The sequence below is a fragment of the Ostrinia nubilalis genome, chromosome 7 (assembly GCF_963855985.1).
Source record: "Ostrinia nubilalis chromosome 7, ilOstNubi1.1, whole genome shotgun sequence".
Taxonomy (NCBI): domain Eukaryota; kingdom Metazoa; phylum Arthropoda; class Insecta; order Lepidoptera; family Crambidae; genus Ostrinia; species Ostrinia nubilalis.
The window spans coordinates 11,612,621-11,625,363 of NC_087094.1; the positions used below are offsets into that span (position 1 = coordinate 11,612,621).

The following is a 12,743-nucleotide window of genomic DNA, read 5'->3' on the forward strand; positions in this document are numbered from 1 at the left end:
TTTTGTAGAGAAGTGAAAGTTTGTTCGAATTTCCAGCACAGACTAAATTGGATTCAAAGTTCTAGAATAGCAAATACACGTTTATTATTATGTTACCATAATTTGTAATCATACTTAGTTGTGTAAATAGTCGATTGAACATGTAAATAATAGGTAAAGATTCTCTAAATATGTATTTTTACGCTTAGTGTAACTGAAATCATGAAATCACTGTAAATTATAATTGCATTTCCTATTCAAACATGCCAACCACAGGATCAGGTAATTGAAATTGGCAAAAGAACTCGTATTACAAAAGATGAAAGCTATCGCGACCGGCGTAGGGTCTGCGTGTGGCACGTCGCTCGCAAATCGCGTCGTTACCGGCCTCGCCTCGCGGACGTCTCGTTTCAACATCGCATCGTGTCATCCTTTGAGCATTCCCAACAGAACGTGGGCAGCACTTTTATAATTCACTAGGGTAGTTGATGATAAGTAAAAGCAAGCAGTAATAAGGAGTAGGTGCTTGTCTGTCCCTGTGGCGCAGAGGATAGCGCGTTGGACTTCTAATCCAAAGGTCGCGGGTTCGATCCCCGCCAGGGATGCTAATAGGATGTTCAGTTTATTTTTATATACCCACGTAAAATGATGGTGATTAGAATTTCATACATTGCGATTTCGTGATAAACTTTTTGACTTATACAAAGAGTTTATTCAGTGTTTATTGTTATTTTCGGTGGAAATTACTTTTAAGGCACAATAACATTTAAAAACGTCAAAGAATAGCGTCGTAGCAATACCGTAGCGCGTAGCATATTCGTAGTGGTCTACGGCGATACTACGAGCATAATGCTACGAAGATGCTACGAGCATATGGCTACGAAGATGCTACGAAATTGCTACGGTAATCGTAGTGGCCAAATCTCAGCTCTAGCACTCATTTTAATTGCGGTCGCGAAGACCTCAGTCGGTGTCATCGAGTCAAACACGGCACTCAGCAATATTGTTGATATGTAGGGTAGGGAGAAACACAAAGAAATGTCACTTCTTTTTCCTTGACTTTCTTAACACCTATCATTTTTGCCTACGGCTGTGCCTTCGTAGCAGCGTTGCGATATAAGTTAATTTCACCTTTTTTCCTTTCTCTATTCAAAGATTTAGCTATATAGAGTATGAAATTAAGAGAGTTTTTTGTATTGTGGTCATTGGTTTGGGAAATTTTAAAGTCACATGATGTGATTTTTTGTCTGTTTGGTATAAAGTACGAGTACAAGGCTAGCTGGCGCGTGTAGATTTCTAGACAAAGTAGTTCTGTTGTTTATATTTAAAGCAAACTAAGGCACATTGAAAAATAAATGCAAACGCCAATCCCGCCGCGGCACAGGTTCTAATCGGCGGGCGGAAGTGGCGCGGCCGCCGGCAAATAACTTCCGCGTGCGCCTGCAACCAGATGTAGTTTACCGGGTCACACGTCACGACATGACTCTGACACTGTGCCGTGGAAATGTGAGGTGAAAATGACGCACGGACTTGGAACTCCTTTTATGTTAAAATGCAATGGTTTAACATCTATATGGACTGTTTAGAGATCACTTCCTAGTGATAAGACCGGATCAGTTGTGCCGTTTTAATTTAAATTGAGTTGAAGAATTCTTCTTTCTTTCTTATTGCTACGAGTATAATGTATAAAACCTGAGTCAATTTCGTTAAGACAGACAGTTTAGGCTATTTTTCGCTAAAGATTTGAACATGTTTCAATATTTTCCAAAACCTAAGTAAAATACTTCCTTCCTTTGCATATATTTTTCAATTTATTGAAAACTGGTACCTATGTTAGTCTTATATTGGCACCTTAACTAATAACATAGTGTAACATTCAGCCAGCTGAGCATTCCTAAACTCTCAACTAGACCGAACTCGACGAGACAATTAAAAGGGACGAGGTTTAAAAAGTGAAGCGTCCTTTCGCCTACAGAGAGCGAGTCGCGAGCGAGCCCGCTCCACGCTAGCGCACGCGCGACGACACTCCGACCGTCGCCGCCGCCGCGGCCGCCCGCGCTCGCCAAAGGCGCAGAGATCGCGCCCGCGATAATACGCGATGCTATCGAACTTGTGAACTCGGCGATGGATCCCGTGGCGGGTAGTTGAACGGTAAGCAGCTCAATCTGTTTTAATGCTTTCATTTAACCTTTAGTATACAAATCTGGTGTAACTTTGTGTTCTAAAGTGCAGTGAAGTGATTACAAAGACATTAAAACTTTGAATTTGAGCGCGCATCGAGTTGGGACAACTCGCTTTGGACCCGATGGCGTCTTGAACCTGCTTACGGGAATACGTGTCCCCACGGAATCCATTAAAATAATAGAACTGAAACACCTATAATATGTTCTATTGTTCGAGTTATACTCAACTATTATAAATCAATTTTCGCTAGACATAGGCACAAATAAACCTCATAGGTTTGATTGCCTTTAACCCAAACAAGAAGAACTTGACGATGGTGGTGCTGGTAGCTGCGAGGTTGCGGTGAGCGCGCGATGCGCCGCTTGGCGCGCGCCCCCACCGCGCGATGAGCGCGCGTCGCACGCTTCGCGCGCGCGCCTCTCGCCAACACGCGCACAGATTCGCGCTTCTCGTGCTGCCCGTTGTACTCACTATCGCTCAAATACGGTAAGTTTTTAGATATTCAGAAAACACTTCAAAAGTGAATCCGTAGAAAGTTTGTTGGCAGGAAAAAGTGCATAAAACTATTGTTTTGCATTCGATTTTTTAACTACAATTACGACTAAACGAAATTGAAAAGTTCTTTCAAATCTCAAGCTTAGTAGAACGAACTACGAATAAGATTATGGATTAAAATTTTAATTAATTAGGTATTTAAAATGCTTATTGCGTGGAACATTGAGATATAATTAACAACATTAGAATATAATCCTATCTTTGAGTTTATAAACTTTTTGTTATCGAACAATTTGGCAGCTTTAAAATTAGTAACTTTGAAAAGTTAGATATTTGATAAGTGTAAGGTGACGCAAACGTTTTTACAACACCTTAGTTTGTTAACGGGGTCATAGAAGTGGCCACATCGTGAATTCCTAAACATTTGAAATTTAAACAGGCATTTGATGGCTCGGTAGCGCTAACCGCGACCGAATATTTGCCGCTCGCAAAGACATGCCGTCGGCCGTCGGCAAACGGCATCGAAGTAAATTCCCTACTGGCATAACTTGTAACATTGTCTCGTTACACTATGCATACTTTGTTAAATTGTAAAATTTGTCGATGACAAAATAAATTTTCTGGTTGGCCCGAATAACTACCTATGTAGTTCAAGTAGAGCAAACATAGCAAAGTCAGTCATTAGCTTTTTCAGTTTCACACTTAGAGAAAAACTATCTTACATTGTAATATGTCTCATTACCCCCATTCAGATTAACATAACCACGACCCTAGTGAATGTATAATCTGTAAATAAGTACGAGCAAGAATTCATTTAGTAAATTCATAGCATGTATAAGTAATTTCAATTTGCAATAAATAAGGCTGACAAACATTGCAACATTGATATTTCCGTTACAGTGATACATTGTGTAGTCTTATTGGAATTTTAACAGTTTTTAATGACATTACATGAGAGCATACAAGTTTAAATTATTGATTGAATTTGATTTTAACCATAAACAATAGAAAGTTAATTCTATTATTTAGTAAATAAATTAATACTAATAGAAAAATTTTGTCGCAGGGGCGAGCGTTTGTCGGCCGTCGATCGGCTCGAGAACGTCACGCATACCGTAACACGTATATTGGACGGGTACGACATCCGCTTACGGCCTAATTTCGGAGGTAAGTAAAACAATTGCGTTGTATTCTATGTGAATACAAATACAGATTAGGTAATCAAAACTCTTGAGTTAGGACATTAGCATAACTTTTATATGTTTATGAAGACAGTTACTTAGAGCCAAACATTTTACATGTAGGGTGATATGACTATTCGGTAAAAGTCATTGTGTAAACTAGAAATCAATTATGTTAGCCCAACTTTAAATGACAGTATGTATTAGATATAAAAGTTACAAAAAAGTTTCAGAGCAAAATCATAAAGTTTCCTGCAAAATGTATAATTCATTCTGCAATGCAAGAATGAATTTTATTATACATTTGTTTTCAGGTAGATGACGTAAGTTTCCGTTCTAACCTAATTTCAGTAATAATATGTAGCTAAAACTTAGTTTCAACCCATCTACTTATGAAACATCGCTGTCAGTAAATAAACATTAGACGTCGCACTAAATACACTGAGCAAATGTTATTGCAGAGGCGGATATATTCCGAGAAGCACGTGATACGTGGCACTGCACGTTATTGCAATCCCTGAACCATAAAGATCCAATATTGTATCGAATTTAGTAGGCAAACAAGATTCGTCAGCGGTTCACTTGGATGCATAAAATATTATTGGTTTCAGGCGACCCTCTGTACGTTGGCATGGATCTGACGATCGCAAGTTTTGATGCTATATCAGAGGTTAATATGGTAAGTTGTTGCTGACTAGGTTTTTTATTTGCTTGCGAAGATTAGGCACATTTGCAGAAAAATAAAGTGAAATTCTTTGAGGATTGTTTTTATAGAAAACTTGACTTGGTAGATTAGAAAGCAAACAAGTTACTTACTATCAGTCGATTTCGTGTTATTTGTATATCACGCTTTTCCGGCACATATACCTACTCAAGTCGAGATCTAAGCATGATGGATGATAACATAGTCACGTCCCAAATCACCGACCTTGGGGGTGCTTGAGTCCCCGGGGGATGTTTTCGGGTCATATCAAGGACCGCTCGAGCAGGTCGTCCATCGTAATTCATTAAGCTTTTAATAGCATCGGAAAGAGAGCAAGGCCGTCACTTGACACACATCGAGTCGCCGGTGCCCGGGGGCGGAGTGCTGACTCGCCAATCGATGGTCGCCTTTACTTTGCGCCGCCACTCGCCGCCTCCGGATCTGAGGTCGCCGCCCACTTACCCATTACTATGTACTCACGGTATAACTATATGCACGTATTCTAATACATGTACATAATAAACTTGTAACCATTTACCATCCATCCGTCTGATGTCTTACTCGCACGTGTTCTTATTCTATGGTAAACTGTTTTGACGACAATAATATGCGATACCTATCAGATCTATCTTTTTTATAATTTATCACGTAAAAGCTTTCTTCAAAATGTATAATGGCTGTTTTCGGTTGAGATTTCTAAAAACCACGCCTCTTTCAGGATTACACAATAACGCTTTATCTGAATCAGTACTGGAAAGATGAAAGATTGGCCTTCGGTCTACCGGATGAGGTCCTGACTTTATCGGGGGACTTCGCCGACAAGATTTGGGTGCCAGATACGTTTTTTGCTAATGACAAAAATAGGTCAGTCCAACTTTACTTTATTTACTATAATAAAAGTGTAATTTAATACTATTGGTGACAGTTTTTAGTTACTTTTGGTGGGAAGTCTTGTCAATATCATTTTGATATGTCGGCCGTTTGGTGTAGTGGTTCGAAACGGACTACTATTCCGGAGGTAGCGGGTTCGATTCCCGCACAGTACAAACATTTGTGTGCATGAAAATATTTGTTTGTATTGGACTGGGTGTTTTCTATGTATAATAAGTATGTATTTACAAAAAAAAAGTATTTAAGTATGTTTATATCCGTTGTCTAGTACCCATAGTACAAGCTTTGCTTAGTTTGGGACTAGAAGCGCAGTGTAAAATGTCTAAGGATATTTATTTATTATTATACTGAGGCTCAGCTGATTTGCACAGTGGTAGAGAACTATGGTTGTAGCTAGGTTCGATACCTGCACAACACAAGCATTTTGTGAATGAACAATGTATCTACAACATAATATCTGTGTCTTAGAACAATTTTCTATGTAGGATTAAGGATGTATTTTTTTACAAACAAAAGTAAAAGCAAAGTACTAACCTTGTTTGGTTTAGGACTATACAGTGCCGTATAAAATGGCACTTAATATTATTGACAAAAGTTTCATTTTAGCTTCCTCCACGACGTGACGGAGCGCAACAAACTGGTGCGACTTGGCGGCGACGGGAGCATCACCTACGGCATGCGCTTCACAGCCACCCTGGCCTGCATGATGGACCTCCACTACTACCCGCTGGACAGCCAGAACTGCACCGTCGAGATTGAAAGCTGTGTGACTCTTAACTTGTAACACGAGGCCGCTTCCGCTTCGCTTGGCCCGACTACACCAACATACGGCAGAGCATTGCACTCATGCACTCATTGCATCATGGAGTTTATGTGACCTTGACATACATTACCACCACCAGCGAGAGATGGTTGATACTGAACTGTTTTCTTTGCCCTGTAGCCCACAGCCCTAATATGTATAAGATGTATCAGCTCAATCAGAATGAAGGTGCTCTGAATGTACTTCCATTCTTTTTTTGGAGAATTAGGTTGAGGTCAAATCGAGAGAGTACGAAGTCCAACAACTTACAGGGCAGATCTGTAGTCTGTACAATCCTAGACAGCATCTCACTTAACATCAGGTGTGATTGTGGTCAAATATCTGCCTTGTTCTGCATTTAAAAACTAGTAGTATGAAAGTTGACCTACTGATCTAAATAAACAGTTTAAAAGGTGTAAATAATAAATGTATGTCAGGGGCATATCTTCATAAATGACATTGATATTTTCTTACTTTGACATTACCAGGCCGAGCTTCTGCGATGCTTCGCTCGCTCGAGATCAGCAAAGGCCGCCAGCCACTACATAAAAATGGAAATTAAATATTGCATATTCACTGCAATCGGTATTATACACAGTGATGCTTCGCTCTCCTGGAACTCAACGTTTAACATTTCGTAACCATGTTAGCATTTTACACATGCACGTAATAAACACATTCGCTTTGAAAGCCCTTTCATAAATTACCTTAATCTCATTAATTACCACATTTTACTGCTTTAGATGTTTTCCTCCCCATATCAATTGCTAGTTGATTAATATTTTACGTTTCAAATACTAAACAAATATAAGTAATATTATAAATTGGCCATTAATTGAACACACAAATTAAACAGAATTCCAACAAAAATAAACACACAAAATCTTGAACAAATAAAAAATAGGGCTGTTACACATTTATAAAGGCTGGATTGGTACCGTCTCGTCACTTTTGTCAAAATGTAAAATAAAGCTGTGAGGCGTGTCCGTTCCATTGCCGAGTCGTTACGTAGGTGTTCGTAAAGGACGAAGCACACTTATCAACATAGAAACGGATTATAGCTCTATCAACTCGAGGCGGTCAGTATTCTTTAAACGCCTCGCGGTTGACAGAACGCGAAAGGCGATACGTTGTTGATCCCTTCCCGGGTTGATAAGTGTGTTATGGCCTAACAGACATAAACCAGCATTCTAACGTGAGCCATACCTACAGATGGGTACACGGTGTCCGACGTGGTCATGTACTGGAAGGAAACGCCGGTGCGGGGCGTGGAGGACGCGGAGCTTCCGCAGTTCACTATACTGGGACACGAGACTAATGACAGAAAGGTATATGAGTTTGTGTGCGATCGATTGAAATCGAAGTTTTTGTATGCTGACTATACATATAAAAACTTCAACTTGAACTTTCAATGGTTACCTAGATACTTTTGTTGTTATGACGTCTGAGAAAGTTGTAGGTGCAGTTTTATTATTCAGGAACTTCACGACGTCATCTCCATTTTGTTAAATTTACTCTGTATGTTCCTGTTAGCTTACAACGAGCTTATGTAGTTAAAATATAAGATAGTACCAAGAAGGTGCTCATTAGAGCAGGGATAATTTACAAAGTAACGTCAGCATTGAACAAAATTTTTCGTATATATCAATTCTTATGTTGACGCTACAGCGCTTGATCGACCGATCAAATGTCGGAGGTCAGCATTCCCTCGCTGCATAGAGCTTCGTCCGACAAAATTGCCGATCGCCGATACTAGAAGTGTTGAGTGCACGAGTGTTCTTACCAGGGGCAGTTTCACAGAGCTGACACTTTTCAGGAGAAATTGGCGACGGGCGTATATCAGCGGCTGTCGCTGAGCTTCAAGCTACGAAGGAACATCGGCTATTTCGTATTCCAGACTTATTTACCGAGTATACTTATCGTGATGCTCTCGTGGGTGTCTTTCTGGATAAACCACGAGGCTACTTCAGCCAGAGTTGCTTTAGGTAAGCTTTGAGAGTCGTGGATATTAAGTAGTCTTCAGAGTGAAATCTTTATAAAAATAATCAATTATGTAAACCCTGGTCTTCCTAATATAAATAAATAAATAAAAATATTTATTTATTTATTTAAAACAGTAGGTGCAGTATCTATCTAACTGAGATACAACGCATTTTTATAGAATTGTAGTTTCCCATTCAGGGGTCTCGAAATCTCTATGGATAACATAAATAAATCAAAGTAGCTCTTTAGATTTATTTTTTATTTTATTGGAAAACACTTTTGTGTTTTCCATTACGATTCCATTGTGATTATTTTATCATTTAGACGAATACTAAATTTACAATGGTGTTGAACAAGAAAGTAATCCTTCAGATTCCTTTGTTTATTTGCACGAGAACTTTTGTTCGATTCTTTAACTGGAGGTTATTTTCATCGATGTAGAGAAACCGCGCAAGTCACCGGCGCGACTTCGCGATACTATTTCAAACGTAAACAGATATTAAAAGTATATTTCACTCTGCAGGCATAACCACAGTGCTAACGATGACGACGATTAGCACGGGAGTTCGAAGCAGCCTCCCTCGTATCTCCTACGTGAAGGCGATCGACATCTACTTAGTGATGTGCTTCGTGTTTGTATTCGCTGCGTTACTCGAGTACGCCGCAGTAAACTACACGTACTGGGGCGCGCGGGCCAGGAAACGTGCGAAGTTAAAGAACCGCGAGCAGATGTCTACTAGCACGAGTGTGGAGAAGGACTTGAAGTGTTCTACGGGTGAGGTTTTGTTATGATTTACTAAAACAAGAAAAATCTATGACCAAGTCATAAGATCGCATTCAATAAATTACCAAGTTAAATGTAGAGATTATTATATTGAGTGATATAACAAATTACAATTTAAAGATTTTTAACAATTTTAGTCACAAAATAACCCAAGGGCGGTTTTCTGACTTACTTTTCTGTTTATTTCTATGCGAATTCTGCAATACAACCGTTATTCAAATTATTATTATAAGGCTGTATGTAGGTACTCTTAAATAAATCTATTCAAAGATGCTTTCTAATTTCATTCAGTTAATTACTAATTTCTATTTTCCTCCAGGTTCACGGTCTCCCGAAGAGATCATAGCCCTCCGAGAGTGCACAAGCAGCGCCGGGCGAGTGTCCCCACTGCTGGGACTGCGCTCGAAGCCGCTGCCCGCGACCACGGGGGCGCCGCCCTCGCTCCGCATCCAGAGGGACCACACGCATCTGCGGTACCGCACGCGGCCGCATTCCAGAACTTCCAAAAGTTTGTATTCCAGTATCAATCCTTTGATATTACAACTGATTTTATGGTAATCAGTTATAAATATCTTAGGAAAATTTCACACAGCGCTATCTAGCCCCAAAGTAAGCAATTAATATGCTTGTGTTATGGGTGCTAGCTTAACGGATATACTACATATATACTTTTTTTTAAATACATACATATTATACATAGTAAAACCCAGACCCGTCACAGAAATTAAAATTCATCATTTCAATTTCTGCCCGGCCGGGAATCGAACCCGGGACCTCTCGGCATAGTAGTCCGTTTTAGAACCACTACACCAAACGGCCGACAAATCAGTTAAAACTAGCCTACTTTTAACAACGTTGTATCAATGTAACTTTGTCCTAAAATATTTCCAACATTGTAAAACGGATCCCCATAAGAAAAAGTATTTTTTGCTATTGAAAGTTTCACTAGTTACCTACATCACTTGATCAGTATCCCTTATTCCCAATGAAAGTTTTTTGAAAGTTGAACTAAAGACCTTAGAATGTAATTTACTCCTAAAAACTGGTGTATATTTTTGTTACAGACGGTTCTACAGGCAAGCCGAAAATGATCCACGCCCTGCGTCGTGGAGCCACTGTTATCAAAGCGTCCATGCCAAAAATTAGAGATGTTAATGTCATTGACACATATTCACGCGTGATCTTCCCTGTCTGCTTCCTCGTATTCAACGCGGTTTACTGGGTCTTCTACATTATTGACTAATTATAAAAGACAAGCGGCCGCCCGCGACTTCGTACGCGTGGATCCTGTTTTACCCCCTTTTCCCGAATTTTCTTTGCTATAAACCTCACGGAGCCCGAGACCTTTCCAACGAATGCAAAACCGGTTCGTGCGTTCTGGAGTTATAGCGTCAGGGAGGAAAACCCGACTTATTTTTATATAGTAGATAATAAAAATTACCGTGAGTTCGTGGCGTAAAGTATTAGAGCCAAATCCATTTCACGTCCCTAGTGGAATATCAAAATACTATGGTCACACAGTTGTAATTTTTTACTCTAAAAGGGGTTTCAAAAGCAGACATTAAGGACGATTCCCGTAACATATCCCACAAGAAAATAACTAGGAATAAAATTAACAAGGAGTAGTACAATAAATATTGACAATTATTAAGGCACGATCGACTCCATTAATTATATCTATATTTTAACAATAATTGCCATAAGATTCACAGCATTATGAAACAAAAACATAGAGAACATACAATACTACGTAAATTTTAAGTTGTAAGTATCGAATTTTGTTGTTTAAGTAAATATTTAAGTGTTCAAGAATGTAATGGGAAGTTCACATACAAAATAACATGATAAGAATTGGTGATTATTATTGTGATCGGAGAATACGTGCCAAAAGTGAGGCCAAGGTTCAATGTTAATACTTTAGTAGTGCTAAATGTCAGTAGATTAGCTCATTTGCATGTTACTAAACTGCCAATCACATTTTATTAAAGAGAGAATAAACGCAACAAAAGGGAAGCGAATGATTATGAATGCTTACACTCTACTATACTATACACTGTCCTATTAGATATCGAATGATCTTCAAATAATCTATGTGTAATATTAATCGTGGAATAAAAAGTAATAATTATGGTGCAAACAAGTTCTAATACCAATTTACATTATAAATGTATTAAATTCAAACGAAGCATAATTACTTTATCGGTCTAATTTTTTCATAGATATTGTATAAAATACTTGAATTTTTCTTTAGATAATAAATAACGAATATAACATAACTGTAAAAAAGCGTTTTAAAGATATCAGAGAGCGAAATTTCATTTATCAAGAATGCGGAATATCAATCAATATGTTGGTGAAATGTTTCAACCATTTATTTTATAAATGAAGAACTATAGATGTTTAATCGTTGTAAATATCGATCAATCTTTATAGAATGAACGTATAGCATAAGTGATGATAACACGTAGTTGAATTGATGTTTATAATAGAGAAGATTGCAAGCCAATAGTTTAATTATATTACGAAAGAAAGTTGTAAAAATAAAGTTTATTATCAAAATTTTGTTTTACTTAAAACCTTATCCTGAAAGCCAGTAAATATTTTGAGACATTCGACAATCATAAGGTTCTACTCGTATAACATGTATAATAATATACGAAATATTAAATGGATAGAAAAGTTCAAAATTATTATCCCACAGAATTCCGCGACCCAATATTTTGATATACCTACCTACATAACTGCAACTACATAGCTACAAAAGATTTCTGGTGAACAGTGCATCCCTTTACGTAGAATAACTTAAGAAAGCGGAAGTTCCTCATATCGTAGCGCCATCTGTCCGCAAAGCGAAATTATCCCTCCGAGGCTTTTGTAAAAGCTCGAGCCTGAGGTTTCAGCGATGCTTAACGTGATTTTCGCCATCTATCTCAGTTTGCCTCCAAGTCAATTTATGTCTGGCAAAATTACTTGCAACCGAACCTCTGAAAACTAACAGATAGAGAACGCAACCTTTTTCGTAAGATGTCGCTATGGAATGTTAATAATAAAAACAATTGAATATTTTTTTTTTGTTTTATAACATGCGGTATTAATCTATCTATGGTCACACCGTATCTATTTGACGCATTATCAAAATCTATATTAGTGAATATTAGACTAAATGATTGCTACCTTTCAATAGAGAAGTATTAAAAATACAACGGTAACTAGTCATTTCGGGAATATTATAGAAATGTAGAGTTAACATTGAAATTTCATACAAGCTCTAAATTGGGTCCTAATTCATAGAAATCAAGAAGGTCCAACGAAACATTGAAATAATTAACGTAAAATTAATTTACGACTCTACTCTTATAAAGAATCGAACTATATTTATAATCACTACATCTATTTTCATCGGGCGTTATTCAGAGTCACCGATACAATAAATGTAGGAGAGTGTTGAAAGGGATTTATATAGGAGCAAGGCTGGGGCGGCCGCGTCGCTCCATTCATCGATGAGGCGGCGGCTGCGCGGGGTGCGGGCGGCCGAGCGAGCTTCGCAGCCTTCCTAGTACCGCTTGAGTCGCACGGCGGATACGGCGGCTTTCGAGCCGCCACTAACAACAACCTGGTTCTCTGTGCAGTTTTGTTGGACAAGACTCAGTGTTGTGTTGGAGAGAATTTCAGTGCGCCAACTGGACCATGCTTTTCGCTTTGGAGTAAGGTATGGGATTTGGAGTGTACTTGTATGTGAAA

The 12,743-nt window shown here is 38.6% G+C and overlaps 2 protein-coding genes and 1 non-coding gene across 3 annotated transcripts in view; 2 read left to right on the forward strand and 1 right to left on the reverse strand.

Moving 5' to 3' along the window:
- Positions 1 to 12,743, reverse strand: part of LOC135073326 (sorting nexin-25) — a 60,982-nt gene that overhangs the window by 3,769 nt on the left and 44,470 nt on the right. The window lies entirely within an intron of this gene.
- Trnar-ucu (transfer RNA arginine (anticodon UCU)) lies at positions 512 to 584 on the forward strand. The gene has a single exon. It is a non-coding gene; the product is annotated as a tRNA-Arg (tRNA).
- LOC135073445 (gamma-aminobutyric acid receptor subunit beta-like) lies at positions 2,549 to 10,252 on the forward strand. Its single transcript, XM_063967627.1, has 10 exons — positions 2,549 to 2,649; positions 3,725 to 3,825; positions 4,451 to 4,518; positions 5,261 to 5,406; positions 6,040 to 6,197; positions 7,448 to 7,563; positions 8,052 to 8,220; positions 8,742 to 8,993; positions 9,322 to 9,510; positions 10,067 to 10,252. The coding sequence occupies exons 1-10, from the start codon at positions 2,549 to 2,551 to the stop codon at positions 10,243 to 10,245; spliced, it is 1,479 nt and encodes a 492-aa protein (XP_063823697.1). The 3' UTR covers positions 10,246 to 10,252.

Coding starts and splice junctions, on each gene's coding strand:
- LOC135073445 (XM_063967627.1), top strand. CDS start 2,549: ATGAGCGCGCGTCGCACGCTTCGCGCGCGCGCCTCTCGCCAACACGCG. Junction 4,519..5,260: donor CTATATCAGAGGTTAATATG/GTAAGTTGTTGC, acceptor CGCCTCTTTCAG/GATTACACAATAACGCTTTA. Junction 6,198..7,447: donor CACCGTCGAGATTGAAAGCT/GTGTGACTCTTA, acceptor CCATACCTACAG/ATGGGTACACGGTGTCCGAC.